The sequence below is a fragment of the Schistocerca serialis genome, chromosome 5 (genome assembly GCF_023864345.2).
Source record: "Schistocerca serialis cubense isolate TAMUIC-IGC-003099 chromosome 5, iqSchSeri2.2, whole genome shotgun sequence".
Taxonomy (NCBI): domain Eukaryota; kingdom Metazoa; phylum Arthropoda; class Insecta; order Orthoptera; family Acrididae; genus Schistocerca; species Schistocerca serialis.
Window position 1 is genome coordinate 316,234,642 of NC_064642.1, and position 15,478 is coordinate 316,250,119.

The 15,478-nt window shown below is 43.0% G+C and overlaps 1 protein-coding gene across 2 annotated transcripts in view; it reads right to left on the reverse strand.

Moving 5' to 3' along the window:
• Positions 1-15,478, reverse strand: part of LOC126480824 (coiled-coil domain-containing protein 93) — an 82,987-nt gene that overhangs the window by 47,527 nt on the left and 19,982 nt on the right. The window contains exons 4-8 of one of the 2 annotated variants that reach the window (XM_050104162.1): positions 10,488-10,599; positions 10,248-10,403; positions 9,996-10,130; positions 6,450-6,518; positions 6,280-6,330 (exon numbers count right to left, since the gene is read on the reverse strand). In XM_050104162.1, coding sequence (XP_049960119.1) covers positions 6,280-6,330; positions 6,450-6,518; positions 9,996-10,130; positions 10,248-10,403; positions 10,488-10,599 — 523 coding nt within the window. The remainder of the gene's footprint in view (positions 1-6,279; positions 6,331-6,449; positions 6,519-9,995; positions 10,131-10,247; positions 10,404-10,487; positions 10,600-15,478) is intronic. The other variant, XM_050104163.1, reaches the window with a different exon arrangement.

Consider the following 15,478-nt stretch of genomic DNA (forward strand, 5'->3'; position numbering starts at 1 on the left):
TGAAACGCGTCCACTTATCCCTGCTGACCATCCATCTTGGGGGCTTAACTTCAGGTGGTGAGCCACTTAGTAGGCAGATTGGGAAGTGGTCACTGGAATGAAGGTTGTCAATGACCTCCCACTGAACAGAGTCTGCGAGGGTGGGAGAACAGAAAGAGAGGTCGATGGCTGAGAATGATCCAGTAGCAGTACAGATATGTGTGTGAGTACCCATGATAAGGATGCACAGCTCGTGAGTTGTCCTGAGGCCCCTCCAAAACCCGACCCCGAGGGCAAGTATTGGTTGGTTGGTTTGGGGAAGGAGACCAGACAGCGTGGTCATCGGTCTCATCGGATTAGGGAAGGATGGGGAAGGAAGTCAGCCGTGCCCTTTCAGAGGAACCATCCCGGCATTTGCCTGGACTGATTTAGGGAAATCACGGAAAACCTAAATCAGGATGGCCGGACGCGGGATTGAACCATCGTCCTCCCGAATGCGAGTCCAGTGTCTAACCACTGCACCACCTCACTCGTTGGCAAGTATTGGTTAAGCCCCACAGGACATAATAGGGCGCTGAAGTCTCCCAGGAGGAGGAATGGTTGTGGGATTTGTGTGATAAGATCCCCGAGAGTCTCAGAGTCTAGTGCATCTTGCGGAGGTAAATACAGTGAGCAAACAGCGATCCTTCGACAAACATGAATTTGAACTGCAACTGCTTGCAAGTCAGTAGCCAAGGGGAAGGCAGAGGAGTTGTGCACATTAGTGACAAACACTGTGACACCTCCCTTGGCCCCTTCCCTTGACAGGTCATCCTTGCAGTATAGTGTATATCCCTGTAGCACAGGGACATCTGTATCTTTAAAATGAGTTTCTTGTAAACAAAAGCACAAGAGACATGCCTGTGCTAGGAGTTTCAGTTCCTCCACATGGGTCCTGAACCCATTCATGTTCCACTGTAGTATGGAAGCCACGTTATCAGTGAAGTTTTAATTTACCCCCATCTTTGCACTGGGGAGGTGAAACACTTGAAGAGCAAGGGGGGTGGAGGAGCTGCCTGGATTCAAGGCATGTAACTCCATGATATCCTCCTCATCAGTCAGAGAGGGAAGAATGATGTCTGATGGCACTTGGGACAGCTTTTGACCTGAACTTCATAAGCCTTTCCCTGCACCCTGTCCCTTCGAGGATGAGGGAGAAATAGCACACTGAGAGACACTCTGCCTTTCTTGTACCTTCTGGATGCTCCCTGCGGAACTGTTGTTGATCTTTCCTGGTGCAGCTGCCTGGATTTTTTATAGGGGTTTACCCTGTCCTCACGATCTGGGCGGTCAAGCCAAGATCCCCATTCCCTGAGACACATGTTCCACCGACGTTCCACACAGCCCAGAGCTTACAATGACAGAGGATTGGCGGCGCTTACCAGTCCCCAGCTCAGGAACCCCGGGGTCGCCAAGCCCGTACCCCACAAATCAATGCTGAGCCCCATTGAGGAAATAAACAGGGACAGTGGCTAGGTGGCACTCAGTGGGAATGTGGATCGGTTGAGAGGCATGCCGAGATAGTCTGTGCATTTGCAATAAACACTGTGTCCCAGGTGGCGCAGTGGTTAACTCACCTGCTTATTAAGCAGGATATCCTGATGTTTGAATCCCGTTAGGCACAAATTCTCACTCATCACCGTTGATTCCAAATAATATCGTGATGCAGCTGAAATTGGTAAGCCCTTTTTTTTCTTTCTTTCCTTTCTCCCCCTTCACCTTCAATTTACATATAATAAGCATTTAATCATAGATGGGCTACTTACAGATACATCACAAGTGTATAAGCAAGATGGTTGGTTAGTTGGTTGGGTGGGTCTGTTGGCTGGTTGGTTGAGGGGGTTAAGGAAATTAACAGCAAGGTCATAAGTCACTCAAGCCAGGGGCAGTTCATCTGAAATTAATGACGTCTGCAAAGTACTTGTTCTGATGATGAAAGTATACAGGAACAGCAAGACTGAGGCAATGAAGCCAATATTGAAGCTAAAGCTGAAACAGAATTTAGGGAGAATTGTAGAATGGATTGGGATGGCAAGTACATCAGAGCAGATGAGGAGTCTCCCAGGACTCATCCAATGGCGAGAAATGCCCCACCCCATATCCAACCACAGTTGAAGACCCTGAGTAGATGTAACCTATGAGTAACATTGTTGGATCATCTGATTACGAATTGAATCAGGGCCTGGGCCATATCATGAGATGAGGCGAGAGCCTGAAGCAGTTTCCAGTCAATGAAAGGTTCGTTATATGATACGGCTGGGCAAGGCTGAAGCACAGGGGGGTGGCTCTAACTTGTCATTCCTGCAGTACAGAGGTAGCCAGATAAGAAGAGGATGCCAACGCTGTCGTAACATGGGTCGCAAGGTATTCAGCAAAAACCAATTCATCAGTACAAAGATCACCCTGAAGGCCAAGATCCGGAACGTTGTTGATCAGTGGTGGCCCAGAAGGCTACAGAGTTTGGTCCACACCTGCGACAAAGAGGTGTACATTCCTAGAGAGGAGATTTAGTGCTCTCAGCATTCCTTCTTGCTGTTTTAATTAGACACCTGTAGACAGATGAATAGCAGTTCCAGCAGTGTGGATGATTGTGTCAGAGACTTCTTGCACAACCTTGTCCATGCAATCTGACAGAGAGGGGACAAAGGTAACAGCAGAGGCATACAACTGCCAGGTGGCTCTTTGAAGCACCTCACACGGTACTTGGTTCATCTAGCGGTGGCAAGAAAGCAACTGGATCACCAGAAAGTGGCCAGTATCACAAAGATTGTTACGCAGTGACCAATGCAATGAAGCCACAGACTGGGGTAAGAGATTGTTAGCTGCAAAGATTTCATGTTCAGCACTGAACTGGGTAGGAGTATTATTATTGAGGAGAGACAGATCATGGTCAGTAATAAGCTTGTCAAGCAGACGTCCCTATCAGACGAAGTGCCACTCCCCCCACAGGGGGTGGTGCACACTGAAATCCCCAAATAGGAGGAAAAGGGGTGGGGGGACTTGTTGGATTGAGGTGATCAACTCAAGGTAAGTCAGTGGCCTGCGTGTATGAATGAATGTAAACATTGCAAATGGTGATTGCGAGGTTTTTGCCCTCACACCGCTATTGCTTCCAATGTGGCACCAAGGGGAATCCCTCACTGACATCAGTGTAGACGAATGTACAGACCCCTCCAGATGTCCTCTAAGGGCTCTGACAGAATGCATGATAACCATAGTGTGTTGGAGAAATCGCATCGGTGTCATTTATTTCTTGTAAAGTATCGCAAATTGCAGAAGAGGAGGAAATAAGGTTGTGTACTTCTGGCAGGTGACGATAATATCCATTACAATTCCACAGAATGATCATGTCACGGATGTCCAGGCTAGGTGTGAAGGGGTTCCGAGAGCTGGTGATGTCCCAAGATTACTGCCTGTCACTCATAGGGGTGGAACCACATCAAAGGGCACCGGTTCACAATCAGACGGCGTGGCGGTATCTGGTGTGTCAGGGGTTACTAGAGTAGGCTCATTCCGATTCTCCTCCTCCTCCTCCTATTCCTCCATAGCCTTTGGTGTCCATGATTCCTGCAAGGGCCTACATGCAGTTAGCTCAGTGACAGATGAAGAGCACACCTATCTCTCCAGGGTCAGTTCAAGAACATTTTTCCACACAAGTGACATATTGGTGCCCCCCCCCCCCCTTTTTTTCCACCCTCCCTCATACATTAGTTGCCATTCCATGGGTTCTTTGCCAGGCCTTTAAAAATAAGTCCTTATCTAGTAAATTTGTAAACTAATTATGACACACACTGCATACAAATTTTGCTCTTGGAGAACCCCTTGTGGCCCTCTCAGCTTGGTGCTCCAAGTGCCTGCTTGCATCCCTTGGGTCTTAAATTGGCCCAGTAGCTCCCATAAATTCAAAGCTGATGTAAAACTTGGTAGGGGTCATAAATTCCAAAGCTGCTGTTGGTGAGTGCAAGTGAAAAGAAGCATGTAAGTGACAATAAGACAGGTGAATGCCTACATGAAGAAAAGTGGCAGGCCATTTTCAGAGAAGCTTTGAAAATTTCAGGACAGAGGAAAAGTTGATACGTGGCAGAAAATTTGGTGCTTCAGGCCTATCAGGAGTCCAGACAACAATGATGTCTTCTACTAAATTTTAATTATACTAATGCCCCTTGGAATGCAAGAAAGACACCATTCATCACCCTCTGAAAAGTTTCCAAAGGAGAACAACAATTCTGATTCTCTTGCCCTCTCAGGGGGCTCATGCCCCTTCTTGAGAATTTGTGTAGTGAACATAGGTCCCCAAGCTACTGCAGAACTAACTTTCTTTTCTGTGCTGCAATCTCTCATCTCTGACTGCCTTTCCTTCTCTTGCTGTCTTTCTAATGGTAGCAACCTCTGATGTCAACTCTACTATTTTTTTAGGTTCTGCTTGCCTTTCTTGGAATATTCTTTCAATCATTACCTTTTGGCTGAAGTAATTTGTGGCTCCCTTATGGACCTGGCCTTCAGTTTTCAAATTTTTCTGTAGTGTGGACCAACTGGGGGAAACACCTTAAATAACACCTAATGCATGCAGTTTTCAAGATCCTCTCACACAGTACCTGCACAATACTTGCACTTCCATGCCAGCATGGTAGCTTCATTGTGTACACTTTCAGCTGAGCCCCTTGACAACACAGGATTGCACTGCTGATGCCTGAGTCACTAGTCCCCACAAGTGCCAAGGAGTAGATGCCCATCTTTCTTGGGCATCAGTATTCTCAGCAATGTCCATCATGCCAGATGGCCTTTGCTGTGGCTGGGTGGTGTCCATGGGGAGAGCCCTTAATCAGAATAGGTGGCATGTTTTGCACATGAAACATGTTAAATTACATCAAAACAATGGCCATCTCATCAGATGGTAGCTTTCCCTACTGTGGCAACCTCATGGGAAACGGCATAAGCCAGACGTCTAGGAGCGAAACAAATTGCTCAGTATTTAGTACATACTCAAGCTGATGGGAATACTTTTACTGCAACGAATACATTATTTTTTGTTGAACATTTCGAAGATAAATTTGGAGAAGTTGGGTCACTGGGAAAAATGTGCACTGGATTACTATTGATCAAAGTCTCCTCTGCTGCACAATCTACACCTGGGTGAGAAGCCAGTGACCATTGCCTTACACAAGACTGTCGTCGTGTGTGTGTGTGTGTGTGTGTGTGTGTGTGTGTGTGTGAGAGAGAGAGAGAGAGAGAGAGAGAGAGAGAGAGAGAGAGAGAGAGAGAGAGAGAGTTGGCCGAAAGCTTTGTTTGACAGTCTTCTTGTTGTGCCTATCTACAACTCATGATCTCCACTATATGGCGAGTAGCACCTTTTCATAATATTGTCATTTCAAACTCAGACATAAATAAAAATGCCCTGAATGCCATTAATAATTGCAACAAACCAGTTGTGTCTTCCCAGCATAAAATATTTTACTATTAATTCCTGAGCAACAATGCTGCTTTCTTCCTCACAAGATAAGTTCTATTTCTGACAGCTTTATCTTAAATGTCAAGTTAATTTGCAGTAGAGTTGTAATTCTGTTCAACAGACATGCTACTTGATCATTTACTTCAGTCACTTTTCGCTTAACATTTCAAAATAATTTGTTTGTTTCCTGAGATGAAGCAGTGATTCGCACAACCTAACATAACACAACAGAAACTTCCAATTCACAAAATGTAAGACACTGTGTATTAATTCAAACTAGTTTCTCATTCTCAGAGTAGAAACATTTGATTAAAAAAACAGTTGCAAGACCTACTGCAGCTTATTACGTTCCATATTCATGCATGAAGAGATAAGAAACTTCAATATTAGAAACTGATTCTTTAAAATGATTTACTGCTTCAAATAGTACAGTTACAAAGCAACATCACTCTAAACTGTGTATTATACAGTTGTTATATATTACAGTAAGAAATGTGCTGCTCTGAGAATTCTCTACAAGGGGGATAAAAATCAGTGACAAAAGAAAAGCTACTACCACAAGTAAGCAGACCATCTACAATATAGAAAATCCACATGCATCATCTTTTGCCTTTTAAGAAATAAAACTGAAGAAGGAAAGTATACTTTCTTTCAGCTTAGTGATACAATAAAATTACTGCACTATGACAATTTTTAGACAAAAGTGCAGAAACCCCAAGACGAGGGTTAAGTAACAGTTATGCTACACACAGAAACAGATAAAGATAATTTCTTAAGTAATTAAGAAATATGTGGATATTATCTGTGCTTACCTCTTGTTCTCCCATAGATGACAGGTTGTTCATTAATTTCTGGATTTTTTGCTGTCACACCATGCAAAAAGATCAAAAATATCTACAGTGATTGTTAGCAATTAATCACACAGAAGATAAATCACAACTATACAATGTACACTGACAATCATGCCTAACACATATGTTACCTCCTCAAGTTTTCGAGTTTCTTGAACATCAACAGTACGTTCCTGACTGCTGTCATCAGCACTGATACCCTGAAAGAGAAAGATTTTGAAATAGGCATGGAAATACAACATTCCATTTTCTGACAAAAAATTACAAGAGTGGATTAAAGACACCATAAATATGTCCAATATAAACAACACTACTAATAACACTGCTATATATTATTAATCTAATGATACATTTTGCAAAAAATAACTGAATAATTACAACAGCAGCAAATGCCATCATTTCATCTACAAATGCTGTCAAAGTAATGAATACAAATAATGAATTAATGATTTTCGAAAAGTATCAGAACACTTTAATGGTTTTTTTAGGGGATGGGGTGGGGGTGGGGGTGGGGAGTGATATCTTTCTTCATGAATGATTTTGGATACAGTTTAACTTAAATTACAAGAAAGTGTATTTGTAAGAGGGTTGTCCAGAAAGTAATGCACCAGATTTTTTTCTTCAACAATTCTTTACTGAGCATAATGAGAATTTCACACACACGGAAGAATGGTGTTTTATCCACACGCCCCATTTTTCCACGTAATGTCCATCCCTTTCTATGGCCTTCCTCCAGTGTGGAACAAGAGCATGTATGCCCTGTCGGTACCAATCACTGTCCTGGTGGCAGAGGCAGTGCTTCACTGTGTGAATCAGCTCCTCATCATCGTCAAAATGTCTTCCACGAATGCCCTCCTTTAATGGCCCAAACAAGTGGAAGTCCGATGGGGCTAGGACATGGCTGTCAGGTGTAACAGTCTTCCCGACTGCTGCAAATCGTGGAGCTCTGCCGAACCGCCTTCTGATGACCTCACCTTCCATTCCCAGCAATTAACTGTACTTCTGTCAAGAGCAGATACTCAATAGACTTTGCACAAACATTTGTGAATATCCTCCACAGTTTCTTTCTACACAATGAGAAATTCAATGATGGCATGTTGCTTGTAACATACATCACCTACAGACACCATTTTAAAACTGTCCTGCAGCTACGCTATCTGTTGAAAGCGATGGAAACTCGGCGCGCTCACTAAGGAGACTTCAAATAATACATATGTAACGTTTTGCATTCATAGCGTTGTTTTCAGCTGAGAAAAAAATGTGGTGTGTTGCTTTTTGGGCAACCCTCGTATTTAATACTGATCTTTGACTTGAAACATTTTGCAAACAAATAAAAATATATCCTTACATGCCATATCCACTTGAAATTATCTTGAAGGAGAATTTTCCTTTGCTTATCTGGTTTCTCATGTCTACGCAATACTCAGAGTGCAACATAATGTTTCAAAATGTTGCTCCCTAAGTACTGATCAGAAACAACAAGTTTATCAAAGGAAAGGAGATGTTTATGACAGACTGTTGATACAAGCTTGACATTGGAGAAACAAATATGTCCACTTAGTTGTATCACAAGCAAATGAAATTGTGTGGCTTCATTGCAAAACACTGACCATGGATTTTACATTTAACATGAGTGCTGTCAGTTTATTTTTTTAGCACTGTAACAAAAGAAATTCCAGTTATGAGGCTGTGAGCATTATGTATGCGAAATAAATAACTTCTGTCTGAATCACTGAAGAACCTTTTATTCCATCTGGCATGTTTTGGCTATTCGGTACATAGAATTCTCTAAACAAACTTGAAAGTTAGTGAATAGGCAACATTGGTATCTGGTTTGGGGGAATAGTACATCCCATCAGATACACCATGGTGGAGTAGATCACTAAATACAGCAGCACAAACCAACACCACATAATTTATGACCAAATACCATACAAAAAATACAAATGAACTACTCCAGACGAGTCTTACTGCTTCTCATATCCCAAAAGCAAGCTTAGCAGCAAAACTAAATCATTCAGTGTCACAAAAATATGAACTTGGCAGCTGGTTACAGAGGAAATATATGCTGACTTAATAACTCTCAGGTTTTACGGTTATTTCTTGGACTGATTCTCAGTTTGTTTGGGGTAATTTGCATGAGGCAGTAGTTTCATCATGCTCGGTATCCAAAGTCCCAGCTGACAGTAGCAATTGTATGATTTGAGACACAATTATATGGGAAATTTGTTTGTTACAGTAATTTTTTTACACTAGTGGCATCCTTCTATCAAGATAGTATTTAACGATATGGTGCTCTTGGGTCCCACAGTTTTTGTAGCCCTTCTTTAGCATCACTTGTGAAATGCTTTAAGGGTGCCCCAGAAAAGCACAGTAAGAAGCATGTGACAAAGTAGGTTTGCACAATATATATTCAGCTTTATGTGCCCTATTTTTTTCCATAGCTGTTATAAAAGAACAGACTAGTAGTTACTTCAAAATAGAAATGAAAATGAGTAATTGAGAAATATATGCTACTGTCCCCCTACTTCAACCAATGTGCTTGGAAGCAACTCTCAGTTTCCGAGTTCCAGGTCATGTGTATTCTACAGCATCAATTTTACTAACCAAAATGTTTCAAGACTTCACATGTATTTAAATATATCTTTGTTTTCTTTTGCAGTGCATTAATTTCCTGAAGCCAGCAACACTGTATCTCTCTCTAACATCCTTGTTAACAGGGGCCATAAAATGCCAGTATATTTAAAGTACACAAAAGTGGCTAAAGATGATGAAAAATTAAGTATCAGTAGCTGTTCTGTATTCATACCACAAGGAATATGAACAAGGAAACTTAAATTGTTGAAAGCAGCACAGATTCAATGACAATCATTGAGGCCTCGCAACATGAAAATAACAAAATGCCAACTAATCTTCTGATCCTCTGCCAAAGCAACTTACAATTTGGACTGAGAATGACAGTATCACATCAAGGTCAGGTTCAATATAAAAATCAGTTGACAGACCCTACATGTAACATCAGCACAGGAATGAAAAGTGTTGAAAAATCACTCTGTTTGTGTTTGATTTTTTCACGTAGGTGATCCAGATGATCCTTGCACAAACAGTCCACACACACGTGTGTGGATTCTCGTCTTATTGAGTTACCCCAAATTCATCAGTTAGGAATGCCTGCAGGAGTGTGCATTTGTGTGTGTGTGTGTGTGTGTGTGTGTGTGTGTGTGTGTGTGTGTGTGTGTTTTTGTGTTTTTGAATGTATGAACATTTACTCAAGAAAGAGCTAGAGTTCAAAATCTAATGTGAATATGCTCCAAACATCAGTCCAACTTAGGCAAGTGGTTGCCTTTCACTTATTTTACATATTATTTCATATTGTTAAATATTCTTCAATGGACTAAAAGCAGTGATGCTGTAAATATGACTTTAAAGATTTTGCTTTCATGTTTTCCAAAAGTTCATTATAAAGTTTGACTTCCATGAGCAAAGAACCATTTTCATACAGGGATGTGTTGATTTGGGTCAAATGCAAATTTTTGTTTTATCTCATACAGTGATCACAAATTTCACAGGAGTAGTAGTTCAATGCAGTAACAGGAAAGTGGTTAAAGTTAGTGATCACACAGTATGTATATGATGCTTGTAATTCCTTGTTTACAAAGACAGGGCATAACACTCACTGATTCTGTTCCAACAGGTACATCAAACATCTTTATGCTATGACCATATTCCAATAAAGTACTGTAAACAGATGTTTCCTCATCTTCAGGTGGTGGCCCCTTTCTCCGGAACCTTCGTTGTGGGTGGTAGAGTTCCTGGAAGAAACAATATAAAGAAATTTTTAAAAAATCTGAACTGTATGTGGTATAAACATGATCTAATTTAAAGGAGCAACTTATAAAACTAAAAACAAAGGTTTTGATACAGCAAACCTTCACACTCAGAATATTTTGGGTAATACTGGCTCGCTGCTTTAAAGTGGTTTCCTCTTCTGCTCCACCATACTGTTTATCAAATTGACTGACCGCATATGAACGCAAGAAATCTCCAATCTCAGCTCTTGTTTCCATTGATTTTTTCACTAGCCACTAAGGAAAGAAAAACAGATGTTCAGTCTGAGTCTAGAGTGTTTCCTAACAATTTATTTTTGTAGCTGACAGTAGTGAAGTTACCTGAATAACAGGAAATACGTGGATAAAATCCAATCCTTGAATTTGGTGAGGCTCAATCTGGTGAGGACATTTCATCTCTGGTAGCACCGCAACAATTTTTTCTGTCAGTGCACTGTAATGTGATAATTTGGCAAATCTGATGATTGATTGTACTGATACTTTTGTTAGAACTCTTACACTACTTCAGACCCCAAATCTTCAGAAACATTCCAATCAGCACCTTCAACACTAGCCTGTCTATCCTCTCTGCCCATCCTCCCTTTTCTTGGCAAAGTTTGAGTATTCCTTTCTGTCATTAATCATTACCTAGCATCCTTGAGATTAAGTGTACTAATAGCATTAGCTTTCCATGTAATTTTAACTCTGATTTTGGTTCTCTTACAAGAGTTTCTAGAAATTTTATTCCCTTTCAAAGGCACCATCCCTAAGACTGTGGACCCAAAGTAAACACAAAATCAACAGAGCTTAGGAAAAAAAACATGACTAAAACTTATAATATTAACAATACCAGAGAAGGAAAGTTGCTACTCACCATATAGCGGAGATGCTGAGTCGCGATAGGCACAACAAAAAGATTCACACAATTAAAGCTTTCGGCCATTAAGGCCTTTGTCAACAGTAGACACATATACAAATCCCATCCCATTCCAATAATCCAGCAGGATCTCCAGTCACTACTCGAATCCTTACGCCCATCCCAGAACCTCTCCCCAGAGTCCATCTCTATGCTTACCCCAGACCACTCCCCGCACTCCCACCTTCTACATGCTTCCTAAAGTCCATAAACACAACCACCCAGGATGCCCCATTGTGGCCAGTTACTGTGCCCCCACTGAGAGAATCTCTGCTCTCGTAGACCAACACCAACCTATTACCCGGAACCTATCCTCCTATGTAAAATATACCAACCATTTCCTCGACTGACTCTCCACAGATCCTGTCCCTTTACCACACGGTGCCCTACTTGTCACTATTGATGCCACTTCCCTGTACACTAACATTCCTAATGCCCATGGCCTTACTGCTATCGAACACTACCTTTCCAGGTGCCCTATGGATTCCAAACCAACAACCTCCTTCCTAGTCTCCATGACCAACTATATCCTCACCCACAATTACTTCTCCTTAAAAAGGAAGGCATTACCTACAAACAAATCTGCAGTATGGCTATGGGCACCCGTATGGCACCATCTTATGCTAACCTATTCACGGGCCATCTAGAGGAATCCTTCCTAAAAACCCAGAATCCTAAACCCCTCATCTGGTTCAGATTCACTGATGACATCTTTGCTTTCTGGATTGAAGGCGAGGACACCTTATTCACATTCCTCCAGAGCCTCAACAACTTCTCCCCCATTTGCTTCACCTGGTCCTATTCAACCCAACAAGCCACCTTCCTAGATGTTGACCTTCACCTCAGAGATGGCTACATCAGTACCTCCGTCCATATCAAACCTACTAACCACCAGCAATACCTTCACTTCGACAGCTGCCACCCATTCCATACCAAGGAGTCCCTTCCGTACAGCCTAGCCACCCGAGGTCGTCGCATCTGCAGTGACGAGCAGTCCCTCCAAAATATACCAAGGGTCTCACTGAAGCCTTCACTGACTATAATTATCCTCCCATCCTTGTACAAAAACAAATCTCCCATGCCTTATCTTCCCAGTCTCCCACCACCTCCCAAAGTCCCACAGTCCACAGTCCAGCCACAAAGAAGCATTCCCCTCGTAACTCAGTACCATCCGGGACTGGAGCAACTGAATTACATTCTCTGCCAGGGTTTCGATTACCTCTCATCATACCCTGAAATGAGAAATGTCCTGCCCACTATCCTTCCCACCCCTCCTACCGTGGTATTCCACTGTCCACCGAACCTACACAATATACTCGTCCATCCTTACACGACCACTGCTCATACCCCTATAATAGACCTAGATGCAAGACCTGTCCCATACATCCTCCTACCACCACCTACTCCAGTCCAGTCACTAACATCTCCAAACTCATCAAAGGCAGGGCTACCTGTGAAACCAGTCATGTGATTTACAAGCTAAGCTGCAACCACTGAGCTGCATTCTATGTAGGCATGACAACCAACAAGCTGTCTGTCCACATGAATGGCCATTGACAAACTGTGGCCAAAAACAAGTGGACTACCCTGTTGCTGAATGTGCTGCCAAACATGATATCCCTCATCTCAATGACTGCTTCACAGCTTGTGCCATATGGATCCTTCCCACCAACACCAGCTTTTCAGAATTGCGCAGGTGGGAACTTTCCCTGCAATACATCCTACGTTCCCGTAGCCCTTCTGGCCTCAACCTTCGTTAGTCACTGTCCTCACCCATCCAGCCTCCTCCCTGTTCCCATTCCAGCACTACACAGCCATCATTTCACCACCACACTCAGTCTTTTAATTTATTTTTATTTTTATTTCTCTCCTTTCCGCTACTTACCCCCTCCCCCCTCCACACCTTCTCTCCTGCCCTCCGTCTAAACTGCAACACTTCACTGTCCGCCACTCCCACCATACTATCCCTCTCCCTCCCTGCCACAGCCTCCTCCTTACTCCCACCCAGTCACCACTCCCATCATGCACTGGTGCTGCTGTTCGCAGTGTGGTTTCAGCTCTCTGAGACTGCAGATGTGTGTGCAAGTTGCGTTTACGTGTGTGTGTGTGTGTGTGTGTGTGTGTGTGTGTGTGTGTGTGTGTGTGTGTGTGTGTCTACTGCAGACAAAGGCCTTAATGGCCGAAAGCTTTAATTGTTTGAATCTTTTCGTTGTGCCTATCATGACTCAGCATCTCCGCTACATGGTGAGTAGTAATTTTCCTTCTCTGGTGGTGTTACATTCCATCCTGGTTTTTCCATTGTTTGACTTAATATATTAAAATAGAGAAAGATGAACATTTCACAGCAGAATCTGACAATATCAATTAATCTAAAAAACAATGTCAGTACAGGACAGAAAGGCAAAGAAAATGAAAGGAGAGATAAGTGAAGCTAAAAGGAGCAGGACGAGGATAACAGAATCAGATGGAGGAAATTGAGGTTTGAGACTAGCAATTGTTTACTCCAAGGAGCTGCGGAACCTCCTGCATATATACTACTGGCCATTAAAACTGCTACACCAACAAGCTGATACAGACCCAGATCACAAATTAGTATCGATGAAGAGTAGACTGAAGTTTGAGAGAATCGTACAGAAGAATCAGTGTGAGCAGAAGTGGGATAGTAAAGAACTGAGGAATGATGAGATGTGCTTGAAGTTCGTGGTGTGGATGCTACAATAAGGAATACTACAGAAGGAAGTTCAGCTGTAGAGGTGTGGATATCTCGGAAAAGAGCCTTCAAAGATGTTGCAAAGGCAAACATATGTACTAGGAAGGTAATTGTGAGGAAATCTTGGGTTACATATGAAATATTTCAACCGTTCGAGGAAAGAAGGAAGTACAAAAATGTTCAGAAAAGAAACAGGAATGCAGCAACATAAATCACTCAGGAATTAAATAAATAGTAGGTGCAGGGAAGCCAAAGTGAAATGGCTACAGGAAAAATGTGAACCAATCTACACTACTGGCCATTAAAATTGTTACACCAAGAAGAAATGCAGATGATAAATGGGTATTCATTGGACAAATATATTATACTAGAACTGACACGTGATTACATTTTCACGCTATTTGGGTGCATAGATAGTGAGAAATCAGTACCCAGAACAACCACCTCTGGCCGTAATAACGGCCTTGATATGCCTGGGCATTGAGTCAAACAGAGCTTGGATGGCGTGTACAGGTACAGCTGCCCACGCAGCTTCAGCACGATACCACAGTTCATCAAGAGTAGTGACTGGTGTATTGAGACAAGCCAGTTGCTCGGCCACCATTGACCAGACGTTTTCAATTGGTGAGAGATCTGGAGAATGTGCTGGCCAGGGCAGCAATCGAACATTTTCTGTATCCAGAAAGGCCCATAGCCCATAGAGGACCTGTAACATGCGGTTGTGCATTACCCTGCCGAAATGTAGGGTTTTGCAGGGATCGAATGAAGGGTAGAGCCACAGGTCGTAACACATCTGAAATGTAACGTCCACTGTTCAAAGCGCCGTCAATGCGAAAAAGAGATGACCGAGACGTGTAACCAATGGCACCGCATACCATCATGCCAGGTGGTACGCCAGTATGGCGATGACGAATACACGCTTCCAATGTGTGTTCACTGTGATGTCTCCAAGCACGGATGTGACTATCATGATGCTGTAAACAGAACCTGGATTCATCCGAAAAATGACGTTTTGCGATTTGTGCACCCAGGTTCACCGTCGAGTACACCATCGGAGGCGCTCCTGTCTGTGATGCAGCGTCAAGGGTAACTGCAGCCGCGGTCTCCGAGCTGATAGTCCATGCTGCTGCAAATGTCGTCGAACTGTTCGTGCAGATGGTTGTTGTCTTGCAAACGTCCCCATCTGTTGACTGAGGGATCAAGACGTGGCTGCACAATCCGTTACAGCCACACAGATAAGATGCCTGTCATCTCGACTGCTAGTGATACGAGGCCGTTGGGATCCAGCACAGCGTTCCATATTACCCTCCTGAACCCACTGATTCCATATTCTGCCAACAGTCATTGGATCTCGACCAACACAAGCAGCAATGTCACGATATGATAAACCGCAATCGCGATAGGCTACAATTCGACCTTTGTCAAAGTTGGAAACCCCCTTACACGAGGCATCACAACAACGTTTCACCAGGCAATGCCGGTCAACTGCTGTTTGTGTATGAGAAATCGGTTGGAAACTTTCCTCATGTCAGCACGTTGTAGGTGTCGCCACCGGCGCCAATCTTGTGTGAATGCGCATCTTCTTCCTGTTGGTTAAATTTTGCGTCTGTAGCACGTCATCTTCGTGGTGTAGCAATTTTAATGGCCAGTAGTGTACTTCATACCTGTAATCTCTGGGCCTCAACTTTCACTAGTTCCATCTGGGTA